This window comes from Setaria italica, chromosome III, assembly GCF_000263155.2.
Source record: "Setaria italica strain Yugu1 chromosome III, Setaria_italica_v2.0, whole genome shotgun sequence".
NCBI lineage: Eukaryota > Viridiplantae > Streptophyta > Magnoliopsida > Poales > Poaceae > Setaria > Setaria italica.
Genome location: NC_028452.1, coordinates 34,504,213 through 34,527,814, shown reverse-complemented (window position 1 = coordinate 34,527,814; position 23,602 = coordinate 34,504,213). Strand labels below are relative to the sequence as shown.

The 23,602-nt window shown below is 44.5% G+C and overlaps 3 protein-coding genes across 3 annotated transcripts; 2 read left to right on the top strand and 1 right to left on the bottom strand.

The window, feature by feature from the left end:
* The first annotated feature begins 8,752 nt into the window (after nt 1-8,752).
* Nucleotides 8,753-9,761, top strand: LOC101776584 (E3 ubiquitin-protein ligase ATL6). The gene has a single exon (XM_004962499.2). It carries the CDS (start codon nt 8,794-8,796, stop codon nt 9,373-9,375), a length of 582 nt encoding a protein of 193 aa, XP_004962556.1. The 5' UTR covers nt 8,753-8,793; the 3' UTR covers nt 9,376-9,761.
* A 445-nt stretch (nt 9,762-10,206) lies between these two features.
* Nucleotides 10,207-11,301, bottom strand: LOC105913484. Its single transcript, XM_012844542.1, has one exon. It carries the CDS (start codon nt 11,284-11,286, stop codon nt 10,207-10,209), a length of 1,080 nt encoding a protein of 359 aa, XP_012699996.1. The 5' UTR covers nt 11,287-11,301.
* A 6,402-nt stretch (nt 11,302-17,703) lies between these two features.
* On the top strand, nt 17,704-19,045 carry LOC101773357 (UPF0481 protein At3g47200). Its single transcript, XM_004963880.1, has 2 exons — nt 17,704-18,365; nt 18,427-19,045. The coding sequence occupies exons 1-2, from the start codon at nt 17,704-17,706 to the stop codon at nt 19,043-19,045; spliced, it is 1,281 nt and encodes a 426-aa protein (XP_004963937.1).
* Nucleotides 19,046-23,602: the final 4,557 nt, after the last annotated feature.

Here is a 23,602-nt window from a genome sequence, read left to right as displayed (position 1 = left end):
GGATAGCGGTGGAAACAAACAAACAACGACGGTCTGTTGAAACTACGACCACGAACACACTAAACCAGCAACAAGACTTGACTACGGACACAAACTCAACAAAGCGAATCTGAAACGGAAATTGCAAAGGCTAAAAAGGCAATAGGACAGCGGAAAGTGTAAATATTTTTGGGCTTTTTGTGAACTATAGGTGTTGGACACAAACTGAATCTAAAGGGGAAACATGATAGTATACCTCACGTGTAACCTGGAATCCAGATACCACTTGATGTAGCACTGGCCCGATCTTCTGAAAGGTAGTGATAAATTTGATTGGTGGAGACTCAACATTGATGATCCGGACTTCTAATAAGACATGATTCGAATCCTTGCAATCGCTACACCGTTGCTCCGTTGGTTATCAACCAAGCACAACTTGATTGACCTCACCGAGAAGGCTTTCCCTGCAAGCGAATTGAAGGACACAAGCAAGAAAGTGTAAACACGCAATCTGATATTGCAAATATGAATGAAGTAATAAGGGTTCAAGCTCTCAATTCAAAAGGACTAATCAACACAGTCGAGGAGAACAAGAACAGGGACCCTGGATCACTGTAAAAGGACTTGTCGTCACAGTTACAACGAATCAATCTCAGTTTCTCAAAGGAAAACTAGAACTAAACAAAACCCGAGTTTCTAAGGCGGCGGCTACTGAGTTTATATCAAAAGGGGTGAACTAGGGTTGGGAGCGACCAGGAAGGGGGCGCCCACAACTTGGGCTTAAGGCCCGACACGATACAAGGCCAAGTTGACCCAAAACTGGTGATGCAGCAAATTGTCGTGGTCACATAGAATGATCCACAAACCTTGTGGGCTAGGACCAGAACCAAAAGAATGGGGTCGTTGTCCCCGTTCCAACGTATCAAAGAACGCCTCGTTTCGATGTCGTATGAGGGAGATATGGCCGAAACCGTGCAGGGGTGTTGGCTGAATCTGAAACGAACGCGATGTCCGAGTTGGTGACAAAATTGTAACTTGGGGAAAACCATGACTCATGCGTGTCCAGCATGGCGATGTCCTCATCAGCCTCCCCCACATTGCATTGTACGACTGTCATACCCCCCTGTTTAATTTTATTGCTTCCATTTTGTTCAATAAATGGTTATTTACTCCTCCATTTTGTTCCATTTTGTTTCCATAAACAATGTACTGTCGCCCATATTGTAATGTCGCCCCCACATAAAAAGTGTTTCATTTTGTTTCCAATTTGTCAATAGATCACAAATGTTTCCTTTTGTTTCAATTTTGTTTCCATTTTGTTCAAATGATCACAAATTTGTTTATTAGATTATTTGTATCCTATATGAAATTATGCACATTTATATGATTTTAATTGATTTTTATGTAGATAGTTTGGGCTAAGTATGGATGGTGGTTGCGGCCGTGGAGGTGGCCGCCACGGTGGTTGCAGCCGTGGACATTTCGGGCATGATGACACTCTACCTACTGTTCCAGGACTGTAAGTCCATGGGTCCATTGACATTCCATTCGGCAATAAAACTAGAGGAGCAATTCCCAACATAGTAATATTCTGTCCTTCTTTTGATTGATTTTGTTACTACACATGAATAAATTCTAAATTTAATTCAATGCAGCTTATCAATAATATTAGATGGCTTAGAGATGTTGCCCAAGATTTAGGTGGTATTGCTCCTATGGTCCAAACAGAGGTCGTCAACATAGGACCATTTATGCAAAGAAACCATATCTTTTTTCAAGTACCTGATCGACATGCAGCTCTTTTTTCAGGATAGGCCATCCCGATGGTCTCAATTGCCGCATGGGGTAGCCCATCGGCATATATGGCGACTGTTAATAGGACCGTCATGGAGGCCTGCCTACAATAGCTTCACCTTCATGGGTACTTTGTGCCAGACTTTTCATGGTTTCGAATGAGATGCCTCGAGGAGGAAGACAACAATGTGATTATCACTGCATAGAGGCTTTCTCCACTTCATGACATGGTATGGAACATTCTTTATCATTCTTTTAACTTTAGTGGTGTTACATCTTTTAACTGTCATCATGTTGTTATCATCTTTTATAGGACATAATTCATGGTAGTACCATTGCCGAAGTGAGCCTTCGCGCGATTCTGGATAAAGTTCTGGATAGGCCACATTTGACTTACATGGGTGGACACCCAAACTACACCCCACAGTTGAGGTTCCAGGCGAGTCTCACTTTCTATAGGCCATATTAGTCTCCAATGTTCTCCGTTCATAGTAATGTATGTGGCCGTCCATGTGAAGCGAAGGAGAGTGCACTCATCCATGCTCTCACTTATTTTGATGAAGTTCTAGGCTGGACGATTGGAGACATTAGATATTTTCCATATCTAAGGATGCGAGCCGACATCTGATGAAATATGTAACATGCATGGTTGTAACATTTGAACTTGTTCCCTCTAGAACCTCTAATTTATTGATGTAATAACTTGCAATATTATTAGAACTACTTATATTATATTGTGGCTTGGATCATGTACCCCTTCCCTTTTGTTATGCTAGATAATTAAGTTACAAGATAATGAAGTCTAAATAACATTTTTTTCATGTGAAGAAGTTTGAAATAATTTCAAAATTATTTGAGTTAAGAAAGGTCCCCAGAACTGCATCGTAGCGAGTATCGGAGGAATTGGTACGCTGCAAAGCAATTGAGTTAAGAAAGTCACATCAGATGTTCCGATGGCATTATTTCTAGTTGCGTCGGACGAATTCTGTGGGGCAGTCTGTGCTGGCGAAGAAATGTCTATAGCACGGGATGTTCCGATGGTTGGCCAATAAGAGTGTTGGATCAAGCGTTGGATCTTCCAAAAAATGCTTTAAATATGTGGCAAATGATTTCAAAATTGTTTCAAACTTTCACACATGCACATAAGTGTTATTTAGTTGATTTAAATAATAGTATTTCCTAGATAACACAAATCATAATGAGTAGTTAGTTCACTTGTCACACTAGGTTGAAACACCTCATGAGTTATAGGGTGTTTCAACCTATAGTGACAAGTGAACTAATTATTCATTATGATTTGTGTTATCCATGAAAAAATATTTTTTAAATTGACTAAATAACATTTATGTCCATGTGTAAAAGTTTGAAACAATATTTGAAATCATTTTCTATGTATTTAAATCATTTTGGAACTGTTTTGAAATCACTGTGCTGGCGGGCGCTCGTGCAGCCCGCCAGCACAGTGCGCATTGCGTGGGCTGTTTCAGAGTTTCGGCCTATTTGGAGGTAGACACGCAGCGTGGTCGCATAGCAGCATTTTAGTCCCACCTCGCTTTCGCACAGGGAGAAATGCTTGCTTAAATACTTGGTCGCCGGTGCCTCTCTCAATCTTACGTTAACCTCCGTCTCCCCTTGTGGCCTGGGCTGCATCATCTCGTGCAAATGTGACTGGTCTGTGGGCCACGCTGCTTGGAGTGCTGCGCGCGCTCGCATGTAGGCCCTGGATCGGACGCGTTGCACAAGTTCGCGTGCGAGGCCAATTTTTTTCCCCTGATGACTTTAGTGGGCCCCACTACCATCAGCGCTCGCAGTTTTTTTGGAGGCACTGAGCATCGGATCATCCAACGCTTGATCCGATGCCCCCATCGGATCAACCGGTGCTGAAGTATTTCTATCCAACACCTTCTGTCAAGGGTCAAAGTAAATAGGCTTGGTCCGATGCTCTTATTGGCCAACCATCGGAACATCCCGTGCTATAGAGATTTCTTCGCCTTTGAAGCCTACCCCTCACAATTCGTCCGACACAACTAGAAATAAGTCCATCAGAACATCTGACAGGCCTTTCTTAACTCAATTGCTTTGCAGTGTACCAATTTCTCCGATACTTGCTACGACGTTGTTCTGGGGGCCATCGGTACGTCCGATGGTTTGTTTTCCTGGATTTCTTTAGTTCTTTGATTCTCTTTGGTTTTGGTTGCTTTCTTAGGATCTAGAATACCTTCAAGGCATGTTCTAAACACTTTGTCAGTCCTAAACACGCTGCTATGATGACCGCATGCTGAATTAACCACGTCAAGATATTTTTTTAATAAAGTCTAGTACACATTAATAAAGTCTTACAAGATAATTAATAAGTCTTAAAATAATATTAATTAGTCAAACAACATAAGAGAAAATAAATGTTATTTATCCTTTAGTAGTTTTTCCTTCACAGTCGGTACATAACCATGGCTTCATGGATTTATCAATGCCTGCTTCAACACGCTTGATTTTTCGTTCATGGTCTTTGAAAAGGTCCAATTCCTCGTACTAATTGTACTCCTCAACATCCACGATACCTTCAACTCCAAGGATCCTTTATTTACCAGAGACTACAATGTGTTTCTTTGCATTAATAGGATCTGTTATGTAGAATACTTGTGCGACACTGTCAGCAAGTACCCATGGGTCATCTTTGTAACCAACATTGGCTAGGTCTACAAGTGTCAACCCATAATTGTCATCTGTAACTCCATTTGGGTGTTTGACCCATTAGCACTGAAAGATAGGGATCCAGATATTCTCTCCATAGTCAAGTTCCCATATGTCCTCTGTGAAATCGTAGTAACTTATATTCTTTCCGGATGTATCAATCGCCTCTTTACGAACACCACTATTTTGGTAAGCCATGCTTTTGTGATACAGATGCAGTCTCAGATTGCCTGTCAGTTTGAGACCTAGCAGGTCATTCTTGAGGGTTTGAGATAGCAGCAGGAGGCTCAGAGGCAACAGATCTTACAACAGCAGATGGTTATCGGTCAAATGTTCTCTTTTCTCTCTGGATGCCTAGGACAACTGTATTATCACACCGGGTTGGAGCCACCCCCACTTCCTACCACTCAGCAGCTCCAACACGATCCCACAGCTCTTGCTCCTCCGATTTTTGGTTTCGTGCAGACTCCCTTGGCCACTGACCCAATATCACCTCTTCTGCAGACAGGGATGTTGTCACTACCACAGATGACCGAGCCTCAGCTTACATAGTCACAGGCTTCTTCTCCCAAGCAGCCATGGTAGGGTGAGTTCACGAGTCCGATGTCGACTCAAGTGTCTGTTCCATTCTCTACAGCTCCACTTCTATCAGAGGAGACACCACCGCAGCCTTCTCTCCCAGCGCTGAGGTCCAGTTCTTCTCTTCCGTCCTTTGTGACACCTCGGTCCGAGGGGCTTGACGGGTCGGATGCCGCTCTTTGCACTGTTACTCAGCTGATTCAGGCAGAGATGGGTTATGAGGTTGAGGGGACAATTTCCTCTCATTTGCCTAAGGGTGGCATGCCTGCTTCACCTCGTGTTGATCCAGCTCTTCCCAAGAGTTCTCCTAGCATTTCCGGCTCGAGCTCCGATGCCGATGCCTCGGCATACGTTGTTCAGCCCTCCGAATCCACCGCTTCTACCTTGCCGCCTAAGGGGTAGTAGAGATAGGGGGAGCTTGGGGGGTGTTTGTTGGTTATTTTGTGGATCTTCATGTAATAGACATGTTGTTTGGCTTTTGTGCGTGTTGGATTATATTGTTGACATGTGTACTCATGTGTGTGGTTGTACCTTTATGTTATTGCTTGTATGCTTGTTTACTTTCTCCTTATCTTACTTGTCATGAATTTTGTTATTGACTTGTGCTTTAATTTAAAGGCTAAGGACCTTTCTAGAACTAAGTGTCACAAGGAGATGAAGGACACTTAGTTCTATTTTTTTCTCTCTTGCCTCCTCTTTCTCTCCTAGTTCTAGATCTTGATCTAAATCTAGATGACAAGTTAATGAAGGTTGGAATGGCAGAAACTCACCTTATATAGCCATCTCCTCCAAGGACTCCTCCAAGGAAAATCAAAAGCAAAACCTCTCCGCTTAGATTTGGTGTTTTTGGGCTTTTCCCAAGCTCCTCTCAGGTAAGCGCCAAAATGAAAGGTTGCCTGGGGAGGAAGATGAATAGGAGCTTTTATACTATGCTATGTACTGGCGGACGACATAAGCCAACCACTAGCATAGTGGCTCTCTGTGCTGGTGGGTGACGCAAGCACCCACTAGCACAGGTCAACAGATCTATGCTGGCAGTGGGATTATGTCACCCACCAGCACAGTGACTCTCTGTGGTGGCGGGTGACATAACGCCAGCACAGATGGGATGACCTGTGCTAGCGGGTGCTTGCGTCACCCGCCAGCACAGTGGCCTTTGTTGGAGCACCAAGCTCCAAATCACAATGAGACTCAACACGTTGCTTTGTTACGGTTTTGGCTACTCCCTTCGAATGACGACCCTAAAACTGCCTTGCCAACAGATTACCCAACCAGCACTCCATAATGGGACAATACCGCGAAGGAAGAAGAGCCACACTCTCCACTTTGGAACCCAAAACCCACAGTCAGGTCCTTTTCCAACAGGGCTAGTGTTGAAATGGTAATATATCAAGTGCTTCAGATCCTTGCACATCCTAATCTGCCTCATCAATCGGTACTTGTACCTATACCTACTGGTTAGCTGGCCAACATGAGAGAATATGTATTGCTAGTGGTGGGTTTATGTCGCCCACTAGCACAGAGGCTCTTTATGCTGACGGGTGACATAACCACCCACCAGCACAGATGGGATGACCTGTGTTGGCAGGTGCTTGTGTCGCCCACCAGCACAGTGGCCACTGTGCTGGCGGGTTCTTCCCCGCCGGCCCGACAATTCTCTATCTGGCATGTGCCAATCGCGTCCGCCAGCATGCTAATTTCCCTGTGCCAGCACAAATCGATTCTGGCGTAGGGTACCATACCGATTTCATCATGTGCGACATGGCGGATCCGACGAGCCCCAGGCTCCGGTACATATAGATCCGAGCTACTACACCAACGACCTTCTTCCCCTGACGAATTCCCGGACCATGGGCGCCGCCACGGCGCCGCCGGTGCTGCTGCAGTGAGGTTCGTCGATGGCGAGCCCCGCTGCTACTGCGGCTCCTTCGGCAGGAGCTCGTGCGCACGCTCCCACTTCGCCTTCACGGTGACCACGTGGACTCTGACCCTGACGATGGAGGAGCCAGTGAAGTGGGTGAAGGAGAGCGTGCTCGACTGCGAGGAGCTCTGGGCGCTCCCGGGCTACGAGGGCATCCCGTGCGTGCATCCGCTGTACCCCGTCATGAGCTTGGACAACCCTGACGTCGTCTGCTTCAAGGTCATCGGCCATGCGGACCGGAAGGCATGGTTGACATGAGGAGGAAGGCGCTACTGGCAGCCGTCCAGTGCACGCACGATCCATGCAAAATAAACTATTATTTACCGGCGAAACTTCAGTGTTAAATGGCATCGAAATGAAACTTCAAATAAGGATATGTAATTGCAAACTTTTGCGTTCTTTCTTTTGTAAGACTTTGATTTGTTCATGGTTATTTTTCTTTTCTTAAAAGAAATTGTATTATTGATTACCAAGAACATGGTTGCAACCGTTTTCAAGAACCTTAATTGCAAACAGTTTTGATCAGTACAGTTTTAACTTCAACTTTGCTTTACAAAGATGATAGATTGGAGTTGTTTTGACTCATCAATTTATTGTCGATACATGATTTGACAGCCTTAGCATCTGCAGTATGTACTAGGAGTACCCTAACTAGATAACATCCAAAAGGTAAGTACGTTTGGCTGGAGAGTGAGGTAGGATGGAATGGCTCCATTGAAAAGAAACATAAAGCTCAGTTACTTGCATTTTTTTCTTTTATAAGATTTTCAGCTTGTTCTATCATGGTTATTTTTTCTTTTGTCAGAAGGAGATTGTTTCATGTAATGGTTATTTTTCTTTTGTCAGCAGGAGATTGTTGTATTGATTAATTACCCAAGAACACGGTTACAATGTTTTCAAGAAGCTAATGATTAGGCACATTTTTCATCTTCACGATTTTAACTTCAATATTGCTTTATTGCTAAGACAATAAATTGATTGCAGTTTTTTGGCCTCATCAATTTATTGCCCGCAACCGCGATATGTTTCGACAGTCTTAGCATCTATGTATACAGTATGCTAACTAGATAATAACTATGTGACATGTAAATGTAACGACTCTGAAGTAGTGCTGATAAATCGTTGTAATAATTCGCACATCTCCGTCGATGGGCCGAGCAGGGGGCGACAGATACACATCAGTGTCTTCCTCCTCATGTCAACTTGGAGCGCCCATAATAACTTCACGTCCTTGTGCTGGATATCGTCGTCGTCCTTGCATGCTATATGAAGATGAAGCACATGACGAAAAAAATTGGTAGCCCGGGTGCAATGCAATTTTCTCTATTATTTTAGCTAGAAATTCAGTTCTTGGTCAACTAGGTGAATTCCATAGTATAATAATCCACATACGAGTCAAATTAATCCCAGATGATGGCTCCCACAAAGACACCGCGTAACGGTTTGCACTCCCCCGGCTTGAATTGCTACCTGACGCGGGTGATTTGCCGTTTTAACCCTAAACAAAATGCAGCTTGCGTTAAAGAAACAAGGTCAGCGAGGTGTGTTACTTCCTGATCAAGTAGTCTTTGAACTCTTGTTTTGCTTCTCCCTCCTGCTCGCAATTTCCAAGTCATTTTGCATCGTCCCTCTCCATCTTGTTCCACAAATTGACCACAAAATTTTAAGCATCGCACCCAGCAATCATTGCTCAAATTTATCATAGACTACGAGCATGTTGCACCCTTGCCAAAGATAGTATATATAGGCACAGACATTCTCAACCAGCTGTACATCCAACCACCGTAAGCCACCAACTGACCAACTGGCAAGCCGCGCGCACGGTCTCCATGGACAGAGCTCGCCGGAGTAATGGCGCGTGGGAGATCGACCTGTTCCGTCCCGGGCCGAGCACGGCGCGCTCCGACCGCTGCGCGAAGCTGCTCCTGCTGTGGTCGGCGGCCGTCGCAGTGCCCGTCTTGGTGTTCGTGCTCGCCGGCTACGTCTGGGGCTCCGTCGCCACGGCCGTGGTCGTGGTCGCCTTGATCTGGTTCACGTGCTGTTACTACAGGGCCGCGCCGCCGGAGCCACCGCTCCTACCTGAGCACCTCGGCGCGCTCCGCGTCGACGTGCCGGTGGGGCAGCCGCGGCCTGGGCAGGTCAACGGCGTCGGCGGGCTCAGCCAGGAGGACGTCGAGGCCATCCCGGCGTTCGAGTACCAACGCAAGAAGGGGGTGCCGGCGGAGCAGTGCGCGGTGTGCATCAACGTCGTGCGGGACGGGGAGACGGTGAGGAGGCTGCCGGCGTGCGGGCACGCGTTCCACGCGCCATGTGTCGACGGGTGGCTGCGCGCGCACGCCACGTGCCCGATGTGCCGTGCCGACGTCAAGGTTGCTGCAAGCGAGCCACCAACCTGGGGAAGTGATCTTTAATACCGGTCAGTTACCGAGCATCTCACCGGTACCGCTTGTTCGGTACGCCATTTAGTACCGTCCAAAATGCCCGATAGTAAATGCATCATTTAGTACCGGTCGGTGTTACCGACTGGTACTAAATAGTACTCCACGGGTACTAGTGTTATTGTCCGGTACTATAAAGCCTCCAAGGATCGAAAATTTGTACTAATTTCGCGCGTTAGTATCGGACGAAAAGCTGTTCGGTACTAATGTCAAGGACGAATGCTCATATTTCTAGTAGTGAATGGAGGTGGCGGTGTAGTTGTAGTACTGGGACAGGGACAACACTTGTCAAATTGTGCATTTGTAACTTTGTATCTACGATTTGTCAATTTAGTGGACTTTTGGATAATTGGGTTTCAGATTCAAATTTAAGAATTTTGTGTAACTTTCGATCAGATACCTTCACTTCTGGGAGCAATCCTCTTTTCCAAGCAGGAGAGTAGGAGACACGTCTGTTGAGTGTTTTAGGGCACGTTCAACAGTTTAGACAGCGGTCGTCTGTAAGTTATATATAGACAGTGAAACCGACAGCTTGTACAATGATGTGTCTTTTAAGTTGTCTGCAAGTTAATTAATTGATTCAAATCAAGGTGATTAGGTATAAATATGATCTATGTATGCCATTTTGTTGCTTGTTCACTCAATGCAATGCATGCTATCTCATATTATGGACACATGAATTTGACATAGAAGCATAAATATAATATATATTTATAATAATTGATCTTTGCAATACATAATATGATAATATAATAAAGACTCAATATATTAGTCATAAAGACTCAATAGATTACTCATGTAGGTCTAGTTTTCCTTGCGGCCATAACGCTGCCAAATATGCTCAACCAAATCGTTCTTGAGCTGCTTGTGTGTAGAGCGAGCACGGATAACCTTGTTTCTCCGAAGTACCTCTACGAAGCATGGGTTAGGATCATCACTTGTCCTCACTTCCGGTGGTAGCACAATTGTTGCACTCGGATTGTCATTCAAATCCAATGGAATTTTGACCAATTCCTTCTCATCTTCGACTATCATATTATGGAGGATAATACAAGCTTGCATGATGTTAACAACATCATCCCGTTTCCATAACCGTGCCGGACGTTTAACAATATCAAAACGAGATTGCAGGACACCAAATGCGCACTCGACATCTTTCCTTGCCCCTTCTTGATGTTGTGCATATAATTTGTGCTTCTCTGTTTGAGGTTTTGATATTGTCTTCACGAAGGCAGCCCACTCTGGATAAATCCCATCAGCAAGATAGTATCCTGTGTCATATTGCGTTCCATTTACAATATATTGTACTCTAGGGGCTTCTCCTTTTATCGCCTCAATGAATAGCGGTGACTTATTCAGCACATTGATATCATTATAGGCCCCAGCAGTACCAAAAAATGCATGCCATATGCGAAGATCTCGTGATGCAACTGCTTCAAGGATCATAGTAGGAACACGTTTATCACCACGAGTAAACATGCCGGCCCAACCTTTAGGACAATTCTTCCACGTCCAGTGCATACAGTCAATGCTTCCTATCATACCCGGAAAACCACGGGACTCATTATCTTGTAGAATTTTTTCAAGTTCATCACTTCTCGGAGGGCGCATGTACTCCGCACCAAAGCACTCTATCACTCCTTGGGCAAATTTTCCTAAGCACAATAAAGATGTGCTCGCTGCAATCTTCAATACCTCATCAAGTTGGTCAGCCGGTGAGCCATATGCTAGCATTCGAATAGCTGCAGTACACTTTTGAAGGGGTGAGTGTCCATCTCTACCAGTTGCATCCACTCTTCGGGTGAAAAAAGGATCCCAATTACTGAGCTCTGACACAATTCGAAGGAATAAAGGTTTTGACATCCGGAATCTCCTACGGAACATTTCGTCGGTGTAGATAGGATTTGCAGAGAAATAATTTGCAACAAGATCGTCGTGACCAGCTTCTCGATTACGTGGTATGTACCTTCTCAGCCCACTTTGGCGACGGCGATGGCGAGGTGGTTCAGATGATTCCCATTGAAACTTTGCCTTAATCTTGTCGCTGATTTTCCTCCGAAATTCTTCTAATCTTAAGTCCTCAGCAATGAAATCTTCAAGCGTGTATACCTCCGCTGGATCAAAATCTTCTTCGATGGCTTCATGTTCAGCAGATAGGCCCTCATCATCATCTTCGATAGCTTCATCAGGTACTTCATCACCGGGCAGGGCTTCAGGTTCTAGTTCTTCATAAGTGGATTCAGTTGACATTGACAGGAATGTGGAGAAAAGAAGCAGCTATGCACAGTGCCACCGATAGCTATGTATTTATACTAGAATATGTTACACATTTCACACCTGAAGCACAAGTTCACACCTAAGTTACAGATATCACACCTCAAGCAATATGTTGGGTTCATACCTAAGTTACAGATTTCACACCTCAAGCAATATGTTGGGTTCACACCTAAGTTACAGATTTCACACCTCAAGCAATATGTTGGGTTCATACCTAAGTTACAGATTTCACACCTCAAGCAATATGTTGGGTTCACACCTAAGTTACAGATTTCACACCTCAAGCAATATGTTGAGTTCACACCTAAGTTACAAATTTCACACCTCAAGCATAGGTCCGTATTGATGGGCAAGTAATATGTTACTATCTGGTTAGTGCAACACCAAGACCACAGCAAGTAATATGTTACTATCTGGTTAGTGCAACGCCAAGACCACAGCAAGTAATATGTTACTATCTCATATGCACAATGACAGGCATCTCATGATTCATGAACAAGAACCATAACCATATATGTTCAACAGCTTGGCCACCTTATCTCAGATATCAACAATAAACCTGTGTAGCTGCTCACCTCATATCAATGCTAACAGGAACTCATCTCCATAATCTAATACAAGTAAAAACACGACAGGGAATTGGAAAACACGATAGGGAATTGAACTAGCATAATGAACAGAGTCCAAATATTTAGATAGACCTTTACACCATGGGTTCATAGCATGATAGATCAAATATCTAGGAAGTTGAAGCTGGCTGCCATCCAAAGGAAGTTCAGCTTAATCACCAGAATTGCCATCTCCAGGAAGTTGAAGCTGCCATCTCTAGGAAGTTTAAACTACCATCCAGAGCATCTCCAGGAATTTGTCTACATGAATAGCCATATGTTCACCTTAATAAATATTTTATCAGAGGATATTCAGAAAAAAACATCATTGAGCCTAACATACATTTAGATGATCAGTCTGAACTTATTCTAATCATGTTCCGTAGGAGGTTTAAGAAGGACAACTACATATCATGTTTCAGAGCAATTAAAGCATACCTTAATTAAATTCAGCAAATAATTTCTTCTTCAAAGCCTTCATTGTTGCTACATGATCAACCTTTTCTTCGTTAGACATTAGTCCTACATCTTGCGAGAGAAGACGGTTATAGGTCTCAAACATCCTAGCTTCAGCTTCGTACCTTTTTGCTTCCTTTTGGTCTTTTGCTGCCTCCTTTTGCTCTTTTGCTGTAAGATGAGCAAGCTTTGCTGCTTCAAGCTTGTCAGATGATAACTTCTGCTGTGCTTCTAATACCTTAACCCGGTTTGCATGATCTTCAGATTGGATTCTTCCCAATGTATGTAGCTCCTCAATATCACTGTCACAAAGCTTGGACTTGTTTTTATTTTCCCTGGCGGCCTTTTTAGCTTGTTTTTGCCCAATTGGCCTAGGGCATTCTACATTCTCCTCAACATCTACAACATCTGAATCTTTGTCTGCCACTTCCTTATCTGAAACCTTTCTTTTACGTGCTGCCTTTAGCCCATCGTTGTATGCTACCCACTTTGCCTCATTTTTTACAGCATACCACACATCCATTAAAACAAAAGGCCCAAGTTCATTATCTTCCATGTAGAAGTGATGTGCCTTATCAATCCACATCTGATCATTGTATCCACTAGTGAAAACTCTTCGAGCCTTTAACCAAGCATTGTGAAAAAGATCAGTCCATCTATTAATCTTGTGCCACCTGTCCTTGGCTTGCTTAAAATTTCTTTTCCTATTGCCGGGAGTAGTCTGGTTGTACGTATCAACAACATCAAGCCAATACTGCTCATTCTTCCTATCAGCTCCTTGGGATGAGTCCGTCGAATTAAGCAACCAAGAACTCATCTACAATCATATAGAAAGTATTATATTGATGTAATCGAATTACAATGTAATTGAAACAAAGCAACTGAATTAAGCAACTCACCAGCCTAACATCTTCTTCTTGTGTCCACAGGATTCGCTTGTTAGTCCTAACAAGTTCATCCCCACTATCGTGGGGGGTTGCTGTTTGTCCTTGTGATGGTGAAGTGTCCATAGGTCGTGGTGGCTTGAATGGGACAAAATGAGAAGGACCCATTTGAGACATCTGAGGATGATTCTTAATAAAGTTTGTGAAGCTACCAGGTGGTGTTGGATCATGATCCCTGCAGAAAATAGTACAATTGGTCCATATCATGCTTGCTGCATAATTGTCATTGCATAATGGTCCACCTGAGAATTGAGATTGATTTGTTACCATGTTGATGGATCCAAAGCTTGGGGACGCATCCATGGATGAGCAATCGGACTACCACCAATTTCTTTGTTCCAGAAAGCTCCATTCGGCAAGACAGTACCTTCTGCTACTGTTTCCGGTGAGACTGGTGCCGCCGCCGGCCCCTTCTTCTGGTTTGACGACGATGCCCGATTCCACTCCCGCAACGCGGCAGCCTTCCGCTTCCGCCGTGCCTCCGCCTCTAGCAACTCACGGGTCGCTGCCGCATCTACACCTTGACTCATCTTCCGTGCACCGTTATCTGAACAAATCATAGAGCAAATGTCTAATAAATGCTTGCAAAATTATTTTCCAGGAGTATAAAGTCACATGATCAGTTACAGCCATAACGGGATCCTTCACATGATCCACCAGGACATGATTTCATCGCATTCACTAACTTATCCGCATCATCAACATTGCATAAAAAGCACAGTGCAACAACATGCTTCACTTATACAGAACAAATAGCTAATCCATGTATGGAAATAAACCTTATGCAGGAATATATGATGAGCAGGGCTAAAAGCGTGAACTAAGTGTATATTTTAAGAATTGGTATTGATCAAGTAAATCAGATATTCATACTGGAGTACTGTGCATACATGAACTGCAGCTTGTATGTCAGTAGAACGGAGCTTGGCAGTACAAATGTAAGAAACTGCTTCACTGACAAATTTGCTCAAGTTTTCAGTTTTCAGTGCTTCACTGGAATCAAGAGTCCTTATGTGATTTGCATCTGAAATGAAAAAAATAGTTCACATCATCATCCATGTATGTCAGATGTCAAGACTGATTAATCAAAACAGTAACCATCATTTTCACAGATATGCATTGGTTCCTTATATACCCTCAGTAAGGACTCTGCTTGGTTCCTTTAGGTATACCAGCTCAACATTTTCACAGATATGCATTGATGTACTGCAAATAAAAAGGACTACAATGCCAATTAGACCTTGAAAAGATTCCAACTAACAAAATTGTAGAACACTGAACTAAATGGTAACTCTGAAGTATTTGCATGCAAAAGAATGTGTTTTTGATGCCAATGGATTCTGCGTCCCATTTTGCAAAAAGAAAATGGAAAAGCGCACATAGTGTTTTGTCTATCAAGGAGAAAAAAATAAATTACATGTCTGTCAAGAAAACTATAATAACTTTCACAGTATCCTTTTGCCATAATCTCATTGATGAATACCTGACAAAAGCTCATATATCACCAATGAATGAAACTGAAAATGAACCAGCTTACCAGCATATATACTACCTAGCACAATAAGACTTATCTGACTCAATATAACAGTAAGGCATGAGTAGCAAACTACTATATAACAGCAAGGCTTATTTGACTCAATTAACCTTGATCAGTTTTCAATTCTATGGGTAACTCTGCAAAATAACAAACAAGTTTACTGAAGAATATGCAACATATCCACTGTGTACTGGAGTCCGCATGATTACCCAGCCAATGACTGAAACTATGCACCAGTAACCAATGCATGAAGGGCCGGCTGGGCAATTTGCAAGAGCAGCTACTGTCCTTGATGGGGATTTGCATATCAGGAAGAAAGGAAGCAACGGCTGTAGCACGCTGATATGTATTTTCTTGACCAGCCACCAAATTGCACATGAGCATGACGGAAAAATCTCAGTAACCAGGGGCTAATTAGTAGGCAGTAAGCAATCCGAGTCCCTACACAATCTCATGAACAAATCTTCTTTCCGCAATAGAAAGAACCACACAAACCAGATCAAGTGCAACCAGATCTACATGAGCTCCGAGGATTACCAGGAGGTGCGGCGCAGGAGGGGCGCCGAGGACCACGCCGGCGTCGGTTGGAGGCGGAGGAGCAGCGCCGCCGGCGTGATTCTTCGCACCGCCGGAGGGCAGGGGGCACGGGCGGACCTCCGCTGGAGGGATTGATTTATGGGGGATTTTGGCGCGAAGGGGAGGCCATGCGCCATCTTCCCGCGCGGAGGGGAAGCCGCACCGGATCGAGCGCGGATCGACGGCGGCTGGTACAACGGTGCTGGAGTCGCCGTTTTCGTATGGGAGCACGCGCTTGGATCGTCGCCTCGCGAGACGACGGGGCAGCCGTCTGCTGGCCTTCGCGGGGGTGTTTTTGCAAATAAACCGGCTCCTAGACGGCTCCTAGTCGCCCTTTGTACGTGCCCTTATCAGTTTGACCTTAGGTTGTGGTAACTTTCTCGTTGAAAATACTTCAGCTGCAAAGACACAAAGTACAAGGCATATTCGTGATTGGCAAATTTATTTGCAGTTTATTACTTTGCCTCAGCGAAACAGTCTACCTTCCACATACATGCCAGTTTTGTCCAGAACGAAGCGCGCACCTACAGAGACTTCGTCCCGCAATAGTTTTCCATTCGAGTCCTAACGAGAAAAGTATTTTTTTCCTATCTAATTAAGAAACTTCCTTAAGATTTTGCTCAGCTTGTTCCAAGTAACTAAGGTCGTTTCTTCTTGAATCCTTTGATTCCCATTTAAACATTGACTATGCTTCAGTTTGATTTGAGGCCTTGCGTAAAAAGTCGTGGAACGACGGTGCTGTAACTCTCAGTTGAGTAGCTGTCTACTTGACTTTTCCTTCACTTCTTACTTAAATACGTGCATTGCATGTTCTGGCCTCTGGGGAAAAAAACTGGCCTAGCGCACCACTGTTAGCATCTCTTCTCGCTCTCTCCAATTAGAACCGCTAAACAAAAGCTAAAGGAGTACAACTATACTATGGTCTATATATGCAACTTAATAATTTTATGAAGACATTGTTTCTCAAGAAAACCACACGAAGATATTTCCATTCCACTATATACATAGGCATCTATAAGCTATCACCTTCGACACCTTGTCCCTAGATAATAAAGATAAGCTATCACATGCAACAACTATCAATTTAGTGGAAGTACAATATTAGTGTTTACTTGCACTCCCTCCATTTTAAGTTATAGGTTGTTTTGTTTTATTCTTAGTTGAACTTCTCTAACTTTAGTTCACCAAAATTACAGAAAATAGATTAATATTTATAATATCAAATAAATACACAATCATGACATGTTTTGTGGTGAACTACTTAATAAAGCTACTATAACATTTATTATAGATGTTGTTGTATTTTAATTTTCAATAATCTAGCTGATCAAAATTAGAAAAAGTTGAACTTAGGACAAAATTAAAATGACCTACATTTTAAAATAAGATACCATTTAATGAATCTACCATAAAATTATATTCAGACCAGGGTCCTAATTGTATCCACCAGTAAATTGATATACTGGTAATTCCGGTATTTCTTCGGATGAAATTTGAACATATTTTCAAAGTCTAGCCTAAGTTTCTTCAAATTTTGGAAAATTTGACCAAACTTTCGGGCCTTTTTTTAGCCTACCAGACATACCGCTCACCTCCGAGATTTTTTTCCTAAAATGCATGGTAGCTTGAGCACTGATCCAGCCACCAAACGAAAATTACACAAGAAAGTCCTATGCAATCGTGCGGACAATAACAAGAACATACCTCATATAGACTCAGTCACTCATGCTCTGATGCATCCATGTTTGCTTGCATCACATGGAGATCACTACGCAATTTACTCAACCTTTTTCTTCTCTCACTATGTGATTTCCATTCAGTTGCCGTACCAGATTTGATGGATATATATATAGAGATGAAGTGATCAGGGGTTGTTGTGGTCGAGGTCCGCCCGGCGGCAGCCATGGAGCTCCATGACCCGGAAGCCGGCCTGGTCCCTCCTCACCAGAGGGACCTGTCCTTCCGCCTGTCCACCAGCAACGCGGCGTTCCGCGCGGCGCAGCACCGGCACAGCCGGCCGCTCATCATCCAGATGGTGCCGCAGAGCGTGCGCGGCGGCCTCGAGGAGCGCTACTTCGCGCCGGAGGTGGTCTCCATCGGGCCCTACCACCACCGCGCCTCGCCGCACCTCGTCGAGATGGAGCAGGTGAAGGAGGCCGTGGCGCACGAGTTCTGCCGGAGCGCGCTGAAGGGGAATAATACTAGCAGGAAGCCGGCCGTCGATCTGTTCCTCGACGCAGTCCGGCCGGTCCTCCCGGAGGCGCGGCTCTGCTACGCCGACGCGTTCGACACGATCGCCGGCAACGACTTCGCCAACATGATGGTCGTGGACGGGTGCTTCCTGCTCGCCGTGGCGGCGATCCTGACCAAGGACTACCCAGCCGAGCTGGAGCACTGGTCGTGGACGCACGGCCGCATGCTGCGGATCATGAAGGACATCCTGCTGTTCGAGAACCAGATCCCCTGGGCCGTGGTGCGCGCGCTCATGGCGCTGCGCCCCGTCCGCGTCGACGAGTTCGTCGCCAAGCTCCTCGCCTACCTCGACGTCCGCAGCCGGGAGCCCCGGTTCGACGACACGCCGTGGGACGCCCTCAGCCCCGTCCACCTCCTGGACCTCGTCCACCAGCGGCACCTCGGCGGGCCGGGCGCCGCCACCCGACGGCGACGTCCGGTACTGCGACTACGCGCGCCCGTTCGCGCACTTCACGTCGGCGGTGGAGCTCGCGGAGGCCGGCATCCGGATCCACGGCAGCGGCACGTGCCGGGTGACGGACGTGAGGGTGGAGCCGGCGGCGCTCCGGGTCGGCCGGCTCGCGCTCCCGCAGCTGGCGCTGAGCTGGCTGCCGCGTTGCTGGCTCATCAACATGGTGGCGCTGGAGTGCGTGACGGACCGGTCGGATCAGAGCGGGGTGAGCTCGTACCTCGCCATCCTCGGCTCGCTCATCCGCACGGAGCGGGACGTGCGGGAGCTGCGGGCCAGGGGGATACTGTTCAGTACCATGAGCGACCAGCGCACCGCCGAGTTCTTCGAGTCCCTGATGGACCCGCTGCCGCGGCAGGAGCTCTACCTCCGGACGCTGGAGGGCATCGTCCAGCTCCGGGGCACGAGGAGGACGAGGAGCGGCCTCCACGCTGTCTACTACAGGAACAGGAGGATCATCTTGGCCGCCGCTCCCCTGCTCAGTCTCCTCGTCGCCATCATCGGCATTGCGCTCACCAATTCCCTCAAACGCAAGTACTCCTAGGCTGTAATATATGACGTGCATGTCTCTCCCGAAATATGAATATATGATCGACTTCGGTGTCGGTCTGCGCGTGTTATACCCACCTTGCACAAAACCACGAATGATATAGGGCAGTTTGGTTCCTTTGCTTATTTTTAGCACGAGTCACATCAAATATTTAGATACTAATTAGGAGTATTAAACGTAGATTATTTATAAAACCTATTAGATAAGTGGAGGCTAAACGGCGAGATGAATCTATTAAGCCTAATTAATCCATCATTAGCAAATATTTACTGTAGCAACACATTGTCAAATCATGGACTAATTAGGCTTAATAGATTCGTCTCGCCATTTAGCCTCCACTTATGTAATGGGTTTTATAAATAGTCTACATTTAATACTCCTAATTAGTATATAAACATTCAATGTGACGGGTGCTAAAAATAAACAAGAGTAACCAAACCAGGTCATAATAAATTGAGGAATTGTGTAGAACCAAAAAAATAGCTAATTGATGTTAATTTTGACCTATTCCCAATGCATGCATATTTATTCAGCATCTAGAAAACCAACAGACAATAAGACTTTCAATAACAACTAATATGAGTAATTTGGGGCAATACGGTCATTTGTTACAGCTACTATTATGTCTGAAATTTTCTAAAAATACACTCTTTGCGGGACGGAGGGAGTAAGTGGTTTAGCAGCGGCCTTCTCCAAAATCTATAGAAAACTATAGCGGGATATAGAGAAAGCTCTTTCTCGTTTAGTGTTTTTTAAAAATAAATAAAGGTCCGGTTAATCATGCACAAAAACATGGACCTACGAAATTTTATGAATACAATGCATGTCCAGGATTATTGAAAAACATGTCTTTTTATGTATTACTTGAAACTTAAAAATTACAGTCAGGGTTTTGTGTGGCTCACGTAGTTTTTTTAGCAACTAATTGGTTTTTGGGCCTCTGGTGTGAAAAAATGAATCATCATCAATCCACATAGCAGAAAATAGGATTAGCCGTGCTAATAGATTTCACAGCTAAGCCAAATAGCGTTGTTTAGCAATGCTAAAGCGTCCTTAGTAGCTATATTGGCAATAGCGTAGGGCCGACTCTCTAAAAAAGCTATAGCAAAGCTATAGTGAGCTATTTAGAACTATGCTAAATACAAAGCACAGTACTACAGAAATGCATGCGTACAATTTATTCTCGATTAAAACATACAGAAATGGCACTGTTACAAGGTTAGCAACTTTGGTTCCGAAACAAGAAAGTTTAAAACCCTACCAATTGTCGTCTTTGACCAATCAAGTCAAGCTTGAAAAAAAAACAAGTGCTTTGATTCTTAACCAGGATACGGGCCAACCTGGCAGAAAACTCGCCTTTAGTCCCGGTTGTTAGGGGCCAAGTCTCCCAAAAATCCATCCCGAATTAAACAATTGAGATGAAAGAGGGGGTCTTTAGTCCCGGGTCGCTCAACCGGGACTAAAGACACCCTTTAGTCCCGGTTGGTAAAACCAACCGGTTGCCCTATTTAGTCCCGGTTGGTTTTACCAACCAGGGCTAAAGGGCATGCATAAAAGCGCCTACCTGCATGGCGCCTGTAATTTCATGCATCACGTATCCTTTAGTAGTTAAGACTTTTTTTTAAAAAAATCAAACTAGTATTTATACAATTACTACATATACAATTCTTAGCATACTATACAAATCTTAGCATAGTATTTATACAATTAGTATATATATATATACAAAAATTTGCCCAGGTCATTCCTTGGATCCTCTCGTCGTGGTGTTGCTCGGTGCGTCTAATTTTCGTCCATCGTAATAAAATTCTCCTTGTGGATTTACTACCTCATCCACCAGGAATCCCATGAGATCTTCACATATTGCTCATATTCTTTCCTTTTCCAAGAGTCTTTGTTGAATATTATGCATCTGTAATTTGGAAATATGTGAATGTTACACGAACAATTAAATATAAGGAGCTAGAAAATAATTAACTATTAATAGTTTTATTTTACGTACTTTAAAGTTGTGTGGCGTCATCTTTAGTCCCTTGGGTCCCACAAAACTATGCATGTGCTCACAGATGTAGTAGCCACATAGATTATTCCCAGGTTCCTATCTTAAGCACTTCAATGGGGAAAAACAAGTTATGAAATATTCGTGCTATAGATGTACAAAATATGCAAACTTCATACATACCGGGAAGTCTGTGTTCCATGTAAGTTTTTCTTGGAATGGATCTTTGCGTTTCCTGATGAATTGTCCCCACTGTGGATTCAAATAATAAATGATATAGTGTTAGGAACTTTTGCATAGAGGTAAAGGTCCAGAATTATTACTAAGTCTAGCATGTCTTGAATGTCTTGGTACTCCTTCGGTGATTTCCTCAACGAATCGAAGATAGTGACGTGGCTTCTATCAGGCTCAATTATTAGGAGGATCCAATGGAAACTACGTACGTAAATGTTCATATTAGAGCTAACTAACATTAATCAGGTAAGGAAAAAGAAAAAAAATAGACGGTATACACACACTTACTTGAAGTTGTATGGAAGTAGTATGTATTCCTTGTAATTTCGTTTATCCAAGAAATTGTATACTTCCATCAACGTTTGCTCTGGAAAATCCCGTATCTGGTGTTGGTTAACTAGGGATGGATCCATGAGGCCAACATAGAAGTACGCTTCTCATCAGCATGTCTGAATTAGCATCCTACATAGAATGGATGACGAAGTTAGTAGGGCAACGCACGCACAAAAAATAATGATATGAGCCAAAATTTACATATAGATAAATGGACACTTACAGAGCCCAGGCGAGAGAGACATAAGGGGCATTATGATGGTACACTTTGTATATATCCTTGAATTCCAGCCACATGACTTTCTTGCCTTTGCCAAAAAAATCTATCGATTTTACCTTAAGGCCGAACATTTCCCTATCAATGGCGGACTGCTTCATGTACCATTCATGAAATTCGTACATCTTTGTTGATAGCTTCCGTACAAACTTAGGCCTTACCAGAGACTTGTCTAGCTTAAAGGTCCATTTCGATTCAACTTGTTGTGCAGCTAGCAGCTCACTTTGCCCTAGACATTTAGAAAGGGACATTCCTATTTCTTGGATGAATTTCACTACTTGTTCTTGTTGATCCAAGGGCATTGTTGCTATTTTTTAGTGTCTTTTTTTGGTAGATGGTTGAGGTGGGGGACAGTACCCGTTGAAGATGACTTTCCTTTCCTTCTTCGCCTCTCATCAGCCTTGACTAACGCCCGGTCGTAGTACGATAGTGGTGGCAGCATCTTCTTAGCTTCTTCTGATATTTTTATAAAAAAATTTAATTGTCTTCGATCTACTGGTGGTGGTTCCATCACCTTTGCTTTTCTTTCTTCGGCCATTTTCTTGAACCACTCACTGCATTCTGCTTTGGTTTGGGCCCAGCGTTCCTCATGAGTCATTGCCTCACTGCATTCCTCAGGAGTCAATTCAGGCTCCTTTGTTTTCTTCTTTCTCTGTCTTGGCTTGGAAGGCAGTGGTCGTGACTTCTTAAGTGGTGCTACAAGTTCCTTGCTCAGTGCGGCTCGTAGTCCCAGCGACGGTGATCGGGGAGGGGTGTTGTTGTCGTCATCGCTCGCACCACCAGGATGTGCTTGAGATGGAGACCATGATCGAGCAAGAAGTGACGGTCCCGGTGGTGACGATGGTCCTGGAGCAGGTTGTGTTGGAGATGACGGTCTTGAGCTTTGAGGCGATGGTCGCTGCTAGGGATCTACGGGGAGCGGTGATGCCTTCGTGTCAGGGATGATGATGTAGCGTTTGCACCATAGAATGATCCCGTGAAGCGCATCTCCTAGTGTCCTTTCCCCATCGCCTCCCGGGAGGTCGAGCTCTAGGCCTTCATATTGGCTATTAACGAGCTGCTCTAGGCCAACGCTGGCATAGCCAGGTGGAATCTCCATGCCATGGCTTGTCTGTCCTGGCAGGATTGGTAAGGAACTCCGGTACGCCACTTGTACATATAGTAGAAATAAAGAAGTTATTAAACTCTCGAGGCGTGGATGGATTGAGAAGATTGCATAAATATTATGTATAAGTATACCTTAATGGTGATGTTGCTGACCGGTTTATGCAGCTCACATGAGGTGCGTTGTGTGATGACATCCATAGGGAACCATTGCTAGTCCAGGGGTAATCTTGGCGTCTACGGGTCGGGGACCCCTGTGGAAGCACAGCTGCTCCCGAGGCATTGAGAAGGGCTAGCGACGTTTGGATCCGGCAGTGCTCCAGATTGGGCCAACTCTGCAACTGCTAGGGCCACTCGACGATTGATTTCCTCCTGAATTCTTACTTCTTGTGAATGCACTTTGGATTCTAACATGTGCCGCCAGCTCTCCTCTTGTTGTTGCTTTCTTTGCTTGCGGCTTCTGTATGACTCCATGTCACCTCAGAAAGTGAACTTTCACGGAACGGCCTCGTACCCTCGGCAACATCATGGGTGCTCAGGATTCTCGAGGGCCCATGTTAGCTCATCATTCTCTCGGTCCACCTTCAACCTCCCAGCCTTAGCA

Bases quoted from the DNA above. Each gene is read 5' to 3' on its own strand.
- LOC101773357 (XM_004963880.1), top strand. From the start codon at position 17,704: ATGGAGCTCCATGACCCGGAAGCCGGCCTGGTCCCTCCTCACCAGAGG. The intron at 18,366-18,426 runs GTTCGACGACAC...CTCGTCCACCAG, and splicing joins GTCCGCAGCCGGGAGCCCCG to CGGCACCTCGGCGGGCCGGG.
- LOC101776584 (XM_004962499.2), top strand. From the start codon at position 8,794: ATGGACAGAGCTCGCCGGAGTAATGGCGCGTGGGAGATCGACCTGTTC.
- LOC105913484 (XM_012844542.1), bottom strand. From the start codon at position 11,286: ATGTTCCGTAGGAGATTCCGGATGTCAAAACCTTTATTCCTTCGAATT.